At 51.9% G+C, this 17307-nt stretch overlaps 9 protein-coding genes and 1 non-coding gene across 10 annotated transcripts; 5 read left to right on the forward strand and 5 right to left on the reverse strand.

The window, feature by feature from the left end:
* Positions 1–830: 830 nt before the first annotated feature.
* Positions 831–921, forward strand: AtWU_t219. The gene is given in 2 exon segments: positions 831–866; positions 886–921. It is a non-coding gene; the product is annotated as a tRNA-Pro (tRNA).
* Positions 922–1392: 471 nt separating this feature from the next.
* On the forward strand, positions 1393–3590 carry AtWU_08246 (SprT family zinc-dependent metalloprotease; the record flags this gene model as incomplete). Its single annotated transcript, XM_035503354.1, has 2 exons — positions 1393–2459; positions 2513–3590. The coding sequence occupies 2 exons, from the start codon at positions 1393–1395 to the stop codon at positions 3588–3590; spliced, it is 2145 nt and encodes a 714-aa protein (XP_035359247.1).
* A 344-nt stretch (positions 3591–3934) lies between these two features.
* On the reverse strand, positions 3935–4684 carry mog1 (Ran GTPase-binding protein MOG1; the record flags this gene model as incomplete). Its single annotated transcript, XM_035503355.1, has 2 exons — positions 3935–4496; positions 4596–4684. 2 exons carry the CDS (start codon positions 4682–4684, stop codon positions 3935–3937), a joined length of 651 nt encoding a protein of 216 aa, XP_035359248.1.
* A 746-nt stretch (positions 4685–5430) lies between these two features.
* On the reverse strand, positions 5431–7025 carry AtWU_08248 (NYN domain-containing protein; the record flags this gene model as incomplete). Its single annotated transcript, XM_035503356.1, has 2 exons — positions 5431–6051; positions 6099–7025. 2 exons carry the CDS (start codon positions 7023–7025, stop codon positions 5431–5433), a joined length of 1548 nt encoding a protein of 515 aa, XP_035359249.1.
* Positions 7026–7978: 953 nt separating this feature from the next.
* On the forward strand, positions 7979–8377 carry AtWU_08249 (heat shock 9/12 family protein; the record flags this gene model as incomplete). Its single annotated transcript, XM_035503357.1, has 3 exons — positions 7979–8012; positions 8084–8276; positions 8338–8377. 3 exons carry the CDS (start codon positions 7979–7981, stop codon positions 8375–8377), a joined length of 267 nt encoding a protein of 88 aa, XP_035359250.1.
* Positions 8378–8585: 208 nt separating this feature from the next.
* On the reverse strand, positions 8586–9443 carry AtWU_08250 (uncharacterized protein; the record flags this gene model as incomplete). Its single annotated transcript, XM_035503358.1, has 1 exon — positions 8586–9443. The coding sequence occupies one exon, from the start codon at positions 9441–9443 to the stop codon at positions 8586–8588; it is 858 nt and encodes a 285-aa protein (XP_035359251.1).
* A 265-nt stretch (positions 9444–9708) lies between these two features.
* Positions 9709–12002, forward strand: cog6 (Golgi transport complex subunit COG6; the record flags this gene model as incomplete). Its single annotated transcript, XM_035503359.1, has 2 exons — positions 9709–10011; positions 10068–12002. 2 exons carry the CDS (start codon positions 9709–9711, stop codon positions 12000–12002), a joined length of 2238 nt encoding a protein of 745 aa, XP_035359252.1.
* Positions 12003–12191: 189 nt separating this feature from the next.
* On the reverse strand, positions 12192–13446 carry AtWU_08252 (Nif3-like dinuclear metal center hexameric protein; the record flags this gene model as incomplete). Its single annotated transcript, XM_035503360.1, has 4 exons — positions 12192–13030; positions 13089–13214; positions 13272–13315; positions 13382–13446. The coding sequence occupies 4 exons, from the start codon at positions 13444–13446 to the stop codon at positions 12192–12194; spliced, it is 1074 nt and encodes a 357-aa protein (XP_035359253.1).
* A 475-nt stretch (positions 13447–13921) lies between these two features.
* AtWU_08253 (bola domain protein) lies at positions 13922–14416 on the forward strand (the record flags this gene model as incomplete). The annotated part of the gene is made up of 2 exons (XM_035503361.1): positions 13922–14135; positions 14241–14416. The coding sequence occupies 2 exons, from the start codon at positions 13922–13924 to the stop codon at positions 14414–14416; spliced, it is 390 nt and encodes a 129-aa protein (XP_035359254.1).
* Positions 14417–14661: 245 nt separating this feature from the next.
* Positions 14662–15511, reverse strand: AtWU_08254 (peroxiredoxin family protein; the record flags this gene model as incomplete). The annotated part of the gene is made up of 5 exons (XM_035503362.1): positions 14662–14690; positions 14744–14909; positions 14976–15021; positions 15087–15186; positions 15304–15511. The coding sequence occupies 5 exons, from the start codon at positions 15509–15511 to the stop codon at positions 14662–14664; spliced, it is 549 nt and encodes a 182-aa protein (XP_035359255.1).
* Positions 15512–17307: the final 1796 nt, after the last annotated feature.

Below are 17307 nucleotides of genomic sequence, written 5' to 3' on the forward strand. Positions count from 1 at the left end.
GGTGAGAGTACTATATTATACTCTGATTCCCGATGATATATAGTGGTACTATGCCCGTGGGTATATGGTACATACAAGCCAATCACCCCAGGCTTTGCCGTGTAGTCCTTCCGCGATTGACCCTACACTCAGCCATGTTCTGTTGGCCGAAGTGTGAGCTACCGGTGGTATATACTCATAAGCTGTTGTTCTCTGCCATGCCCTTCGGTCCTGCCATGGTTGTTTGTTCAACCCTATAGACTCGGGACTTCCGATCCGTATCCCTGCCCCCCGCTTCTGCATCCCTAATTCACCGCATCTATGATGTCTATGGTGATATCATTATCTGTCCTGGTGACCGGTGTTTCACATGTCTAGTAGGTTCATGCCTGTTGCTCTTGCCGTGAGACGGGTTGTTATCCACGGCTGGAATACCGTGACTGATCAATATTGTATCCGTATGCCAGTCACCCCTGGGCTTGGTGCCACTAATATCCCTTCCTTGACACTACCGGCCACTACTAGTATGACATAGCTACCTGGTTTAGTAGCGGGTGTGTGTCGGTCTGTCGTATGTATAGCTGATGGAAATCGATGATGTAAATATTTTTGAGAGCTACACTCATTATTGCCATGTCAACGAACAATATGTAGCAACGTGCCAGGATTCGCTCATAGGATGAATAAGGATGCTAATCAACAAGAAGATAGACACGCCAATCAATCAGCCATATAATCCGTGGACAACCTGTCTACAAGGCCACAGACAGACCTACGGCATTGCTGTTCATGACTCTACAAAACATGCCCAGATTCATAGATCAAAAAGTTGAGGCCTAAATATATAACAAGCCCGGGTGGTCTAGTGGTATGATTCTCGCTTAGGGATACAAACCCAAGCATATCTGCGAGAGGTCCCGCGTTCGATCCGCGGCTCGGGCCTTGTCTTCATCTTTTTTGCTTTCATTTTTTTTTCTTTCTCATTTCACATGTAGGCATCTTTATGTATCGATAGGGACTTGAATCTGCGTTGTGAGACGATCAAACTTCCCGACCTTCGCTGATAACTGCATACCACGTACACCATGGAACCTTAAACCCAATGCCTGCCAGCACACCATCCCGTGGTAGGCGAACCAAGTACCGAGGTTGCCCTGCCAACCACGTCTCCTCGTCCATCCATCAACATTATCTAGACCACCTGCATAGATATATCCAGCACCAGCTCACACGCAGGTACACCACACCTACATCTGCAAGCCCGCAGACACCACATATTCCGAGCACCGGCATTACAGCAGGTGCATTCTGACATCTCACTTCCTGTCCTGCAGGAGTGGGAGGAGGAATAGGAGCTCTTGCTCGAGTCCCACCATCACCAACAGCCGCACCGCACGAGAAGACAAGACTACTATGGCTCGACTCAACCCATCCAGTCCCACAAAGCCAGCAAAGCTCCAAGAGCGCCGAACACCTCCACGGCAGAGGATCCTCAATCGTACAGCGACCATCAAGCGCGACACCAGAGACAACAAATACCCTCCGACGGGAAAAGCCAAGACAGTAGAACTATGGGCCGCCACCGAGACATGGACAAAGAGCCGATACTCCGCGACAACGCCAGCGATTGAAGAATCGTTGCAGAGGAATAATAATAACAGACTACAAAGATCGGGAACTGTTTCCAGTGGGGTATTCGATATCTTCTCGGACAATGGGGATGAGCAGAGTGAAACGGAGGAGAGCAGTTTGTCGTCTACTCGGTCTTTGATGTCGAATGAGGGACGCACTGCGGATCCTTTGAAGCTCTCCCAGGTCAATTCTTTGTTGCTTCCATTGTCGCAGCAGTCGCGGAATAATAGACCGCCGCGTAAGTCGGTCGGCTATAACTATGATAAGGAAAATGATCCGATCGATGATGAGGCAGAAGAGGCAGATGAGAGTTCCGGGCTCTCAAGGAACTCGTCTACTGCTTCGAACCGAGCGCCTACACGTACTACGAACAGAGATGTACAGCCGCGGGGCAGGTCCAGGACGAGGTATATGGGATATCGTCGAGAGGAGACGGAGTCGGAGGGCGAAGAAAGCGAAGATGATAATGGCTTTGACTCCCTGGACGATTTCATTGTCAGCGACAATGAAGATATCAGCTATCATGAGACGTCCGACGATGAAAGCCTCGAAGAAGAACAAGAAGAGAAACAGCCAACCCCTTCGCCGCCTAGGACTAGAAAGAGACTGCTTAGAGGGAGACGACCCCGTCCAGAAATAGAGCCAGAGACAACACCTCAGGATTCCCCGCGTGAAAGCCTTCACTTGGAGCCTTCGGTGCCTGCTACGATAACAATGGAGGTCCCCAAGCTCGAGGCAAAGCCCAAGAGGTTGTTTCAAAGCGAGCTCGAAATATCCGAGAAGTTGAACAAGCTGAAGCTGGACAATAAAGACATTGAGCCCAAACTGGAAGAGAAATACACTTATGAGTGAGTTTAGATGGAGACCCCCAGCCACCCATATATGTATTAACACCAAGCAGCAGTGTCGAAGAAGTAGACGCCCCCACCAAGAAGCTCCCATCGAGGAGCAGTGTTAAACTAGAGACGCCCCCATCTAGTCCAACAAAGGGACGCAGTTTACGATCTCCAACCAAGCTGAAGGCCCACATCCCACCAACACCACACCGAGAGAGCGTCGACGCATTCTGGAGTCAGGAAAACACCAACAACTGGATCGACCAGCACTCTCCGTGCAAGATCGACGATCTACTGCGCGAATTCGACGACTCAGACTCGGATGATGAATTCAGTGACAGGGATACTTTGCCCAAGACCGTAACACCGAAGACCACAACCAAGTCCTCAGCAAAAACACCCAGCAAGACAGCTATGAAGAAGGCCGAAGCGGAGCAGAGAAAGCTCGAGCGGGAGCGCGCAAAGGCATTTTTAGAGAACAGACAAGCCATGGCTGAGAAATTCTTCAAAGTCCTCGACGACACCGTGACCGACGGCCGACTCTCCAGAATGACCGCCTCGACAGGGGGCGTGATCATCGAATGGAAAAAGCGACTCCAAACGACCGCCGGTCGAGCATCCTGGAAATGTGTTACCCCGTCACCAAAGAAGGGAGGAGACCCGGCCATGCCACCGCAGCATTATGCCACCATCGAACTGGCAGCGAAAGTCGTCGACTGCGAAGAGCGGATTATCAAAACGGTCGCACACGAGTTCTGTCATTTGGCGAACTACATGATCTCAGGCGTGCATGATAACCCCCACGGCACTAGCTTCAAGGCATGGGCAAGCAAGTGCAAGGAAGCAATGAAGAACCATCCTGTCTACGGTGGGAAAGTCGAGATCTCGATCAAGCATGACTACGCCATCGACTATAAGTACGTCTGGCGCTGCGTGCACTGCAACTTGGACTATGGGCGTCACTCGAAGAGCATTGACCCCAAGAGACATCGATGCCGGTGCCAGGGCATCTTGCAACAGATTCAACCCAAGGTGAGGAATGTGTCGCCATTGAAGAAGTCGGTGAACGCGCCAGCACCAAGCGTCAGGGGACTGTTGAATGAGGTGGGCCGCGTGTTGAATGAGACGCAGAGGCAGACGTAATTGGAGGTTCTTGTGAAGATGGATTTGGGGATGATGATCTAGTAGGTATAATATTTGATGTATGTCATGACTGACGGTTGAATGTCTTGTTATTAGCGATCATGTACATACATACAGCTTGTTGTTACTTTCGTTCCTTTCTTTTCTCTGGATGTACAAACAGATCAATCAAGATACATACACCGATTACTGTGTTACCTTAAAATGTTTCTATAGTGATCCATGGATATTATCTACAACTATCTATCCAAGTAATAACCTAGCACGCACACACAATGGTATCATTCCTTCCACCACTCACACACCCAAGAAACACCAGAAGAAAGAAAGGAAGAAAGAGGGAATCATCCAAACAAATCCCACTCCACAACCACCAACCCATCCCCATCACCACCAAGCAACCCCTCCACCACCCCCCCAACAACCCCCTCCTCCCCCCTCAACCCCTCCTCATCCCCCCTCCCCTCAAACTCCTTAACCGGCACATTCCCCCAAACCACCAAATCACTCCCCTGCTCCTCCAACCTCACTACCAAAAACGCACACCTCACCACATCCTTCCCCACATTCCCCAACTCCACCCTCCCCGTATACACCCTCCCAGCCCCAGTCCCCTCCCGACGGCCCACACTCGTAATCGGTGTGCGGAAGCGGATAGTCTCTTTACTGACGGTGTCGTTTTCTTGGATGTCCAGGATGTGGTAGAGGATGGCGGCTTTGTCGAGGGTTTCTCTATCATCTTGGTTTTGCGTAGTGCTGGTGGCGGAGGCGAATAATTCGCCATGATTGGATAATGTTTCTTGGCTTGTGCTGTCCGGGACGTATTCGTTGATTTCGTAGATTAGGGTTGAGAGGGTTGTTGGGGAGAGGTAGAGTTCTTGGTGGTCGGGGATTTGGCGGAGGTTACTGTTATCATCAATTAGCATTGGTGTGGGGGATGAGGGGAGTGGAATAGGTTAGGTGGGGACGAGGGAAGTAAAGGAAGGGGAGGGGAAGTGTATATACCTAGCATCTAGCCAGCCCTTGGGGATGAGGCCTTTGATGGCGCCGCCGTAGAGGGGTTGCGGGGTGTATGTTGGTGGTGGTGAGGTCATGGTGGGATGGTGTTGTGTTGTGTAGAGTGGATGTGTGGTGTGGGGGTATGCGATTGCTTTTCTGATCAAAGTAGATGAATATGTATGAGAGGATAGGAAGGAGAAAAGAGGTATGTTGTAGATTGTTGGTATGATGGAGGAAAGGAAAAGCTCAGCTGCTGCGCGGAGCGGAACTTTGATTTGATTGATGGTGGGGGCGGGGTGTTCGGATGGGCGGCCGAGGAACAACTCTACTTAGTACTACTTATATTCTGGCAGAAGTGAAGACATCAGATTTGATACATTGATGAGGAGCCGATGATGGTATTTTAAATACCTCTGTCATATGGCTGGAGAGTGCGTATATGTTTTTCATCCCCAATTCTGGTATGCATCCCTGACAGATGGATATATATCTTTCTACTTCCATCCCTAGATAGTACCTGTAGTTCTGGATATCAACAACCTCAGATACTTCAACCATGATGAAGATACAAGCACACTAATTAGGAACACTAATACGAAATTCGATTAAATGCTACTAGGTAAATAAAAGTACTAGGTGCCATAAGCTTGTATGAACAGACACAGTGTATTCCATAGTTGAATCTAGGCTCAGCAGTGGTCTCGAGAATGGTTCAATTTGTTGTATCCTAATCTCGAGCTCCTATCACTGATAAATATCTTCATAGAACCACCAACATCCTATTCTGAAAGGAATAACAATCTGACCTGCCAGCAGCAACAACTAATGCAGTAACCAAAGCCTACATATCCAGCAGCTCCTCAATATACTCGTCCAACGCAATCATCCGAAACCGGTTCCCCCATTTCGCTCGGAATTCCTTCCGGCGATAAGCATAGCTCGTCACTTGGCTGAAGCTGACCAGCTCTACGGCCCAGCCCCGGCTCAGCGCCCGCTCTACCATCTTCATAAATCCGCCCGAGAATTCGGCTTCCGCCGCGTCTCCCGTGGCTAAAACGATGGTTGCCGGTTCGTCCGTGTCTAGCAAACTTTCGAGAATCTTCAGATGCAGAATTTCGTCCACACCCTGCTCAACCCAGCGCTCCTCTGATGCTTCGTTCGTTTCTGAACCGCTACCAGGGTCGTGAGCGCCAGCTCGAGGATTCTTGCGGAACCGCATTTGACGAGGAGTCATATGCTTGACTTTGTGGACCCGATCGAGGATGTTGGCTTCGTAACCAAGTTGTTCGCCTTCAGTGATGGCTGCAAATCGATCCGAGCCCACCAAGACTCGTTTGGCGGTGGGCCGGCCACGCTCGAGGATTAAAGAGAAGTTTTGGAATGACAAAGGCAATCGACGAATCCGCGTTTTCACCGGAATTTTGCGCGATAGCTTGACCGTATCGTGGAATCCAACCATGATCTGGCCCAGTTAGCACAAACACACCATTAGTCTTTAATCATACATACATTGGACATGTCAACAAAGACATGGATGGGACGGCGGGTAACATCCGTCTTTTTAGAGTTCAAAGGCCGTCCGACTTGGGTCACGGCATCTGCATAGTCGGGGAAGTTCTTCAAAAGCTTAGTCAAGAGACCAATCCTCCGATCAGCAGTAGACCTGTATGCAATAGGCTGTACGCGTAGCGTGCCAGTGTTGGGAGGGTTTTTCACAATCTTCGGGGGAGATGACTCCATCGACTCATCATAGGAGGAAGGCGGCGTCTCATATGGATCAGACATGGCACCCGCCGTGCCGACCTGCGGAGGGACCAGCGACGGAGTGCTTCCACTCATGAGCAGAGGAGGATCGAAGACGCTAAGGTTGCCATCAGACTCGGCTTCCACAGCGCTCTCAGAGGTGCTAGCCTCATCTACATGCTTGCTTAGTGCAACATCTGATTTATTGGGAGCTCGCTTCCCGGCGGTCTTGGCCTGCAAGTTGCGGGACCTGGAGACAGGTATAGGCTTTGACGGAGTACGGGAAGGCTCCTCATCCAAGCCTGCAGAGTCGACATGATCATTCAAAGGTCGTTTGAGGATTTCGATTCGCTTAGGCGATTGGGGCGTAGGGGTAGGCGAGTTTCGCTGAAGTTCACAAGGTTCAACTGGTGGGCGGGTGGCCGAGATGCTAGTACTGCCTAAAAGCTCCCAAAGAGAACCAAAGTCTCCTAGCTTCGGAGGGGCCCCCTCCACAGGCCTCACCTCGCGCACATCAGCAGAGGATGCGGAGCCATCGTTGTTGTTTGTCTCCCAAGCAGGCTGAACAATTGAGGCGGACTCCGGGTGGCGATAAGGAACCGATGAGCTACCAGTGCCGTAGGTCGGGGTGCGGAGGAGATTGATCACCGGAGTGAAATCCCAATTTGAAGCTGATTCAAACGATGATGGCATTACAAGTACGAGGGCGAAATTGGTGTGCAATGAGGGTGTTGATTGCCCGGCAGCAGCAGCTGGAGCAGTGATTGATAAGGCGAGCGGGGTTGCCTCCAGAGATAATCACAAACCGGCGGGCTCGCAGAGAACGTCAAGCACAAACGGAAAACGGTAGGTCAAAATCGCAAAGAAAAACAGAGCAAATAGATATAGAGCCGATCAACATGGTGGTCCAGCAGACCTAACGAGAGAGCGTGTTGGCGCCAAACGCATTGGAAGGACGAAGAGAGGGAGAGCGTCAGGCAGGACAACAGGCAGTCGGCCTGAAGGGACTCGCCGCGTGGCGGTGAACAGCTGGCCGCTTTCTGCTGGTGGCTACCGCTTGCTGTTTACATGGCATAACAAAGCTATACTATTTGCAGTCTAGCTCAGTATCGGTATTCGCTTTAACATACTTCCGAGAACATTCGAGCGCTAACCGCATCGAGCTACATGCGATCATGCAGACGTCATGACTAGGGGCGCCCCCAAAGAGGAAAGTCTGGACCAGATCGGCGAGGTCTGGCGCCATCCGCTTTTTCGACCTTGTAGTTTGTACACAATACACAGTACACAGTGAATAAACTCAAATATCGTCATGCCCCGATGACGCACATGCAAGATCCGGCGTCCTGATCGAAACCGGGGTACTCCCCTCATGATGACGTTGATTCGCTGGTATCTCTTCCAGGACTGCTTCCCCCCGGTTTCACTGGCTGCATTCACGTTTATCGATGGCGTAGCCATTCACTGCCAGGATAGTCGACGTCATGGAGCAACTTGAGGATTCAAAACTTATATAAAGACTTCTCTGCACCGTCGATGAGTGTCTCTTCCATCAACAATCCAATCATCTACAAATCGCAACATCCAATCCAAAACTCAATCACAACCAACACTTTTCAAGTTTTCTTAACAACCACTCAATCAACATGTCTGACGCCGGTCGCAAGGATTTCTCCACCAGTATGTCTCCTGTTCCTGCGTTCAGGCGCCCCATGCCAATTGGCTTGCGTGATACTTACTCGCTTCTGCAGAGGCTAAGGAGGAGATGACTCCTGACTCCACCAAGTCCACCCAGGACAAGGTTAAGGAGACCTTCACCGACACCACTGACCGTGTCGCCCGCGGCTTCCAGACCGATGATAGCAAGTCTGCTCCCCAGCAGGCCTTCGACAAGACTCAGCGTGCCAGCGACAACAACGCTCACGGCGGTGCTTCCGGCTCCATGTCAGTATATCCCTGATCATGCAGTGGTCAATGAGAACATCTTAACTAACAGACTCTGCAGTGGCGACAAGATCAAGGACACCCTTGGCCTAAACAAATAAGTGCACGGCACTTTCCAATACAATCGATCGACGAGTCATGACCAATAGCGTGGAATCGGAGAACGATGGGTTGGCGGCTCACTGCAGATTGTCCTTTTCATGATTTTATGAGTTGACGATACCACACCTTGATAGTATCACCTCTCCCTAGCTCAATACTAGTTGAACATTTGATAAACAAAGTCCTACATCATATGTAGTGTAGAATCTACTTTTCGGCAAGCTTCTCAGACATAGTGTTCCGTTGCTGGGTGAGTCGGTCAAGCTCCTGTTCTAGCTCCTTGTATTGCGCCCGAGCACCAGGGATGTCGCTTGGCAGATCATGGAGCTTCTTTACCCTTTCCACTAGTGTTTTAGTGCTCTCCAGCATCCTGATCACGCTCTGCTCTTCTGCAATTACTTCTTCAAGCGTGGGTCCCTTGCTCCTATTTCTCTCTAGCGAGGCAATTCGATCTTGGTATTCGCCAGCTTTGGCGCTGAGCAGTTTGGTTTCTCTTGTCCATTCCGCCGTTAGCGCTGGGAGGTTGGCTGGTGTTTCATACACCTCGTTGGTCTTGAGGTCTAAAAGTTGTTCTCGCAGCGTAGCCAGCTCTTCGCCCAAGTATTCGTGTAGTGCCTGTACTCTACTCATCTGCTGCTGCGCATCGAATTCCTCCACCGTAAGTTCAATGATCGATTGGCCCAGGTCTCTCGTACTTGTGCCCAAAGCCCCAAGTACTGCCGTTGTCTCTGCTAGGTCGTCCAGGTTTCGTCTGCCATTGTCGTCAAGACTATGCTCCACCTCATCCAGTATTTCCACCTTCTGCCTTTCCTCACTCTCCTCTCGGGCTTTGAAGCTTTCAACCGCCTGCTCGCGAGCCTGATGAAGGACGGTGGCTTCCTCATCCGCAGTATCATTGGCAGCGGCCAGTGCTAGGAGGGTGCGCAGTGTATCTTCATTTCGCTCGAAGCTGGGAACCGGATTCGGTGCGTACTGACGACTGAGCCATGCATTGACATAGGCCCAATCTTTGGCCTGAATGGCCGCTTGGCGCGCTTTTGCGGGGGAGAGGAGGGGGCTATCCATGGCAATCGTTCGTGTTGTTAGAAATTATCTGGGATATGCAAGGGTTGAATAGCCATGTAAAGGCCTAACAATCAAATATCTTGGTATTTTCTCAAGGATGCGGGCTGAGGAAAGGATTAGGTTCAAAGGTTGATTCAGGTACAGGGACGGATCAACAACCCGGCCGGGGAAAGCGCTGCGCCGAATCCCGCCTCCGCTTCCATCCCGCGGGACACTCGTAGTGACCATCCCAGCTAGACAGCTCGACTAGGCCAACAGTCCCACGATGGCGAGCTATTTCCCTCCCAATGGAGTCATCTCCAGCCATGGATCCACTCGAGCGTCCTCGCCAGCGTCCTCTCCGCTTTCACCCCCGGTACACCAGCGATCCAATGCCTTGTCCAACCGACTGACAAGTGTACTTTCGGCCTCCTATGCGGACTCGGACATTCGCGATGCGCTGGAGACACTCAGCCTCAGAGGGATACACAATACGGCAGAAGTTCGGAGACAGCTACGCTTGGATGTTCAGAAGGAAGTTGTCGATAGCAATGCCGAGATTGTGCGGGATTTCGGACTGGTTGCGGAGGTGAGATGCGCCGATGCTGAGAGATCCAATGGATGCTAACTTAGCCTGCTGCGCAGCAATTGAAACGGATAGGAACTGTGATTACCAACCTGAACCAGACTTGCGATGAGATGCGCAAACATATTGTCTCTGCCAGGCAGGAAACAGCACCAGTGCTCGAGGAAGCGTCGGCCTTGATGAAACAGAAGAAAGAGGCAGAGACCAAACAGGAGCTGCTGGAAGCTTTCACCCAACATTTCATCGTCCCCGATGAGGATCTGCTGATCTTGACACACGCCGAGGAGCCTATTGATGACCATTTCTTTGAAGTCCTCGCCAGAGTCAAGCAAGTCTACCGGGACTGTGAAGCATTGCTCGGGGGTGAGAACGAGCGACTAGGTCTGGAACTCATGGAGAAGAGCTCCAGAAGCCTCAACTCCGCCTACCAGAAACTCTACAGGTGGATACAGAAGGAGTTCAGATCCCTCAACCTTGAAGATCCTCGCATCAGCAGCTCTATCAGACGTGTTCTGCGAGTGCTGGCGGAGCGGCCAAGCTTGTTCCACAGCTGCCTGGATTTCTTCGCAGAGGCGCGAGACTACGTGCTCTCTGATGCCTTCCACTATGCCCTTACCGATGCTGTCTCTGGCACGACGGGTGACACCAACGTGAAGCCAATCGAGTTCTCCGCCCACGATCCCCTGCGGTACATCGGAGACATGCTGGCCTGGGTGCATTCCACCACCGTCTCCGAACGAGAGGCACTCGAGGCCCTCTTCGTCGCCGACGGCGAAGAGCTCGCCAAAGGCATCCAAGCCGGGCTAAGCAGCGAACCCTGGTCCCGTATCGACGAAGACAAAGAAGTATCATTCGACGGCCAAAAGGCTCTCAGCGACCTAGTCAACCGAGACCTCATTGGCGTCTCCCGGGCCCTGCGCCAGCGCGTCGAGCTAGTCATCCAAGGCCACGACGACCCCGTCACCTGCTACAAGGTAGTCAACCTACTATCCTTCTACCAAACGACCTTCAGCAAACTCCTCGGCCCGCAATCCAACCTGGCCGAGCTCCTTGAAACCCTCGAAAAGTTCACCTTCAACCACTTCGAAACCCTTATGCACGACGAAGTCAACAACATCTCAACAGACCCCTCAGCCCTCACACCCCCGGCGGACCTCTCCGCCCCCCAATTTCTCCAAGACGCCCTAGAAGTCCTCACCTCCCTAATGAAAACCCACGAGGCCTCCTACGGCGCCGACCCCATCCCCACACCCGGCCCCAAACCCACCTCACCACCACCCCAGGACACCACCACCACCACCACCAGCACCGAAAACAAATTCACCCCGGTCCTCCACTCCGCCCTGGAACCCTTCCTCGACCTAGCCAAATCCTCCGCCGCCGATCTCCCCTCCCACACCACCCAAACCATCTACCTAACCAACATCCACCTCACCGTCCGCACAACCATATCCCCCTACCCCTTCGCCAGCACCACTCACCTCTCCCCAATCCAAACAGCCCTCTCAACCCTCCGCACAGACCTCCTCGAAATCCAACACCGCTACCTCCTCACCTCCTCAGGTCTCCAAACCCTCCTCGCAGCCTTGGAGCCATTCTCCCCTCAACAACCACCCTCAGACCAACAGCAGAAGTCGTCATCGAAACCAAACATCTCAGATATCCTCACCCTCCCGGCCTTCCAGCCGCAGGCACTTGTGAATATCAGTCAGCAATTGGATGACTTCCTTCCGTCAGCGTTGATGGATGCTACGGAGAACTTGAAGCGCGTGGCGAGCGCGACGTTCGTGAAGAGCGTTACGGAGGATGCGGTCGAGGCGTTTTGTAGGGACTTTGAGTTTGTTGAGGGCATGGTTATTGCGGCGGATAATGAGGCGCGTGGAGGTGTGGTGGATGGGGAGGAGGGAGAGGAGGAGGAGGGAGAGGAGGAGAAGGGGGGTTTGAGGAGGTTGTTCCCTAGGACGACTGGGGAGATTAGGGTGTTGTTGAGCTGATTTAGCTTCTTCTTATTGTAGTAGTTGATAGGGGGTGGGTTGTGTGTTTGGGTTTGTGGATTGAATGTATATAGTGCGGATTGTGTTTGATAGCATTTGCTTCTTAGTTTTATATGTGAAGTTGAGTCGTTTATATTGTATATGCTATTTCATCTTCAGTTGATGTATGTAGTAAGTAGATAACTAGATCTACGCCTGACGAATCATAATACCATACGGATCACGATCCTTCTCACTAACATCCACCACACACTCCGCATCCCCAAACACCTCCTTCAACTCCGCACCAGCAGCACCACCCTTCAGACCATCCTTCCTCTTCGCCTCCCACTCCTCCTTCACCGCACCCGCCAACTTCTCCCTCATCACCGCACGCAGATACCCACGCTCCGTATTCGAATGCGCCAGCGCAACCACAACCGACCCACGCTCCACCGCCGCCAACGCCTCATGGTGACTCAACTCACCCGTGAAGAGCAGATCAGGGATCTTCCCGCCCGTGCCCTTCAATAAGATACTCGATCCGGAGCCAGGACATACACCCACAGTGCGGATCTTGATGTCCTCGACCGAGGAGGTCTGCGGAATAGCGATGGGAATACCGCCGGGGTATCCGACGCCCTGGGCGATGCGGTCCACGACGGCAGTGAGGGACTGGGGCTCGTCGAAGGTGACGATGCGGCCCATGCCGGCTGAATCCATGCCTTCGGGGACTGGGGGCGGAGAAGGGATGATTGTGTTGCGGACGTGGGGGACGGGAGTTGCGGGGGATGCGGGCTGGGGGTCGGGGAAGGTGGCGTGGGAGTATTGTGCTGAGGAGGATTTCTTGATGGTGGGCTTTGTGCTGGTGGTTGGGGCGATGGCGCCGGTGACGATGTCGCAGAGCCAGTCGGCCATGCCGCCGGGGGTGGCGTCAATGGCTGTGTGCGGGGAGTAGACGCTGATGCCTTCTTGGGCGAGACGGAGGAGGGATGATTGTTGGGGGTCGTTGAAGGTGATGGATTTGAGGCCACGGAAGATGATGGGGTCTAGATGTGTTAGTTGTGTTAGTCGGTGATGGGGGGTGTAGGAAGGGGTGTTGCATACGGTAGGCTACGACTACGGAGTCGCGGCGGGCAATTGCTTCGTCTGCAACTGCTTTGGTGAGGTCAATTGCTAGAAGGACGGAGTTTTTCTGTCGGCGGGTGTGGTCGAAGGGGGCTTCGAGGAGGACTGGAATATAGAGTCAATGGGGTGTAAAGCTGGTAGTAGAGGATGGGGGGAGCTTACGGCCGGTGTTGTCCCAGCTCTTATCTGCCAATGACTCGGGGTAGCTGTTGCATTGAACGAATTAGCAATTTTGGAACTCAATTGATCAATGTAGGTGACGGAAAGCATACAGCTTCCTCATGGAGCTCACCACTGCCTGCGTAAATGGCGATGAGGTGGGGTATGAAGCAGACATTGTGGAATATAAGCGGGCGGATTGGCGACGAAGAGAGTTCATAGACAATGTTGTTGTAGTCTGGGATATGCGATGATCAGGTGCAGTTCCGGGATGTCAGCTGGTCAGCGCAAAGTTGAGCTAGAAAATACCCCGCGAATGTAAAAGCAGATGAAGCTTTAGAAGAAGCGATGGAAGCCGAGGAGAAGCTGGCGCCACAGCTGCCCTAGTCCAGACTGGGGCTAGTACCCACCAGCCACAACGGCAGCTGACCAATCCGTTTCTTACGGTACGGTACGGGAGGAAGGAGAAAGAGGATCAATCCCAGCATGAAGGAATTCCGTCATCCTACATCGGAAGAAGCATCACCGCGCTGCCCACCCTTCTGACTCAAATCGCTCTTAACGACTCTCGGTCGCTTCACCTTAATATAACTTAATACTTTTAACTATTCAAGTACCTTATACTCCTTTGAAGTCGCCGCCCGGCTCGCTTGATGTACTCCCGCACCACTACCCTGTTGAGCAGAAGCTGCCGGTATCTTCTCCGCACCCCCGTCCATCACAAATCGCCGTTCTCGATTTCCGCGCGCTCCTTTGCGGCAGTCAACGCAGCCATGGCCGATACTTCGGGCGTTACGGCCGAGTCGCTGAAGAGCAAATTGATCGATCAGTTGCAGGCGCAGCATGTTGAGATTGAAGACTTGTCGGGTATGAAAGCGCCTGCTGATTAATTTCATCTCCATGAGGAAATGAATGAATGCTACACAACTATATGATTCCAAGACCAGATGTTGACGATAATGTTGTCTACAGGTGGTTGCGGACAGGCTTTCCAGGCCGTCATTGTCTCCCCCCAGTTCGAGAAGAAGACCATGCTTGCTCGCCATCGCCTGGTGAACTCGGCCCTCAAGGCTGAGATCGCTGCCATCCACGCCTGGACGCCCAAATGCTACACTCCCGAGCAGTGGCAGGCGCTGCACCAGGGCTAACTCTGTTGTGAAGACGGAGGCTAGAGGAATAGGGACTGGATATATCCTGGGGATTGACATGCCCTCGAGGGCATGCCGTCGGGCGTTGGGTTATTCGACATCATGGCTTTGCGCTGCCAGTTATGACTTATGGTTCGCTGGCTGTGGTTCTGAAAATAGAGTTCTATCGCAATAAATATTATGATATATTGTCATGTGAAGAGCCTAAGTATATAATTTTTTATATGCTAATTCTCTGGGCTGGTTTAGGCCAAGACCTTCTCGGCCGCAGAGACTACATAATCCGTTAGTAACAAACAATTTATATGCTGGTTTTTGGGATCATACCGTCAAGACCGATGTTGTCGGGCTCCACGAAAGCCTCCTTGACCTTGCCGTTCTCGACAAGCAGGGCGTAACGCTTGCTGCGGTTGTTTCCAAAGATGGAAGCGCTGTCGAAGGTCACATCCAGGGCCTCGGAGAACTTGCCACTGGGGTCACCCAAGAAGCGGATCTATCATGTAGCGTTAGTACACGGCACCGGGTGTTTCTCGTACAACCAGGTTATAAGATCACTTACGCCGCTCTTGCCCTCGGGGTCAAGGGAGGTAGCCCATGCCTTGGTGCTGTTGTCGGGTTAACCATGATACCCTCGATTAACGGATGACACAGTACGTGACCCGTAACTTACACGAAAGGGTCGTTGACTGCAACAACGAAGACCTGACCGGCCTCCTTCAGCTTGGGGTGGTTGATGAATCCAGGAACGTGGGTGGCAGAGCAGGCGGGGCCTAATTTCCGCCGAGGTGGAACGGTTAGCAATTTATCACCAGGGGATATCTTTAATAACAACAGCGACCACTCCTATTCAAGGCCGGGCCGACGATATCGGCACGAAGATGACATACTGAAGGCAGCAGGAACACCAACGATGACGCCCTTGCCCTTGAGCTCCTTGGCGAGGTTCACCTTGTTGCCGGGCGAGTTCTCAACCAGGACATCAAGGTCGGGGATGGCGTCTCCCTTCTGAACAAAAGCGGGTGCCGTGCTGTGGAAAAGAGCCCTCTGGGACAAGGTGCGAGGGACACCGGCGGTAAGACGACGAGCAGCAAACATGATGGCTACAGGGAGGAATGGATGATAATTTGACAAGGAATGTGTTTGGTATAGGAGATTAAATATTCCCGTTGGGGGGTTGCCACAGGAAGTTTAAATTGAGAAATGAGCGATATGGGAGGTGGAAGGAAGGAAGAAGGTGGGAGCTGGATGGAAGTTGATTATTGTTGTTCCTGAGCTGGTGGAGCTTCCTCAGCTTTCTCCAGAAATAACAAACATTAATTTAAATTGCTTCCCGTTCGGGAGGTCGGAACATTAAACATTGCGATGATTTCGTCATGGTCGCTTTTCGGCTGCAGCGCCCGGACGGTCGACTGGAGAACGTGGGGACTTGCTAAGGAGGAAGAGGAGGATAAGTATAGGACTTTCAACCATCCTTGATGGTCGAATGGGTTGATTGAAACAGCCAACTGCCCTCTGCAGATAAAGCCACACAATAGTGCGGTTGTGAACAGAATTCCGGGACCTCTTGCTGGTTTCAAAACAACCATCCACGTGAAAAAGGGCGATAACGCCATACTTTAAAGCCCACTTATGTATGTCTACATATCATCACATCAGATTCGCCTCCCCCGGCATGTGGGAAGTAGTACCAGACACAAGGCCGCGATGAAGAGGGAGGGGGGTGAGCATCGAATCAATCATACCGTGCGGACATCGACTCCGGCAAGATCTCATGGACCAGTCTCGATCGCTGCCTCAGAATCTCTGACAGCCTTTGTTCCCGCCAACTGACGGACACCAACCCTGCATTGTCTGTCTCTAAACTGCAAGGGTTCGTTTGCAGCATTCAAGTGGCTTTGGACCGGGGGGGTTTGAGTCTGGACTCTCAGCAGCACCTCCCCCATCTAGAACCTTGGCTGATAATTGATCTTATTCATGGGCTGGCTGGATGAGTGTGATAAGACGAGCATGAGAGGAGAAGACAGGAGTCGGATTAACCAGTAAATTAGTTGGGCATTTACTTACATAGTTTGTCTCGCATAATATTAATAGTACCAGCTTCCTTAGAACTAGTACATGATGTTCGGGAGGTGGCGTCTCCATGATCCATACTACTCCATAGCTCCTTGTGCTAAATTAAGAGCCCATCCGATCTCTCTATCACATCTTATGGCTCAATGAGGAAGACTGGAATTAGAATATGGCTATTTCATGGCCTGTCTCCGTTCTTTCTTTGTCATGTCGTTCTTACTTACACACCTGATAACCTGTTAGTTAGTTGTAATCATCTCTGGATCCTCGTATCGTCGGCTAACCCGCGAGAGGGGATCTGCAACTGTTGCCGAAATTGAGGGACCCCCTGAGAAGGGAAGCCATCTGTAGTAGAGGAAAAGATGGCCCAGCAGAGCAAAGTCGTGCACTGAAGGCATACATACATACATACTGTATGTAAGTAATGATGCAGTTGATTTGATTCTCTGGAACCCCACCTCGTACAAACCCGCTGGCTACCGCGGGGTCCGAGAGGAATGAACGAAGGCAAAAAGAGAAGACAAGGATGATGGGCTGAGAGATAAACATCAAAACGGTCATTGCTTCCGTCCACCCCTCCCTCCGTATACCACGACACGGCCGTTCGGGTTGTTGATCACTGCGCAGAATCCAAGGCCCCTCCACCTGAGGCAGCCTATCTCCATAGCTTCCCCCCCATCCTTTTCGTGCATCATTCTGCATCCATCAGGCGCACTGACAGCAGTCTTTGGACCGGTAATTCCGCCAGAAGAAGTGGTGGATACTGATCACTCACTCAGTCACACTTGCTTTGTTGCCTTCCTTACTTGGTGCCTTGTGCG

Source organism: Aspergillus tubingensis, assembly GCF_013340325.1.
Source record: "Aspergillus tubingensis WU-2223L DNA, scaffold_9, whole genome shotgun sequence".
NCBI classification, from domain to species: Eukaryota; Fungi; Ascomycota; class Eurotiomycetes; order Eurotiales; family Aspergillaceae; genus Aspergillus; species Aspergillus tubingensis.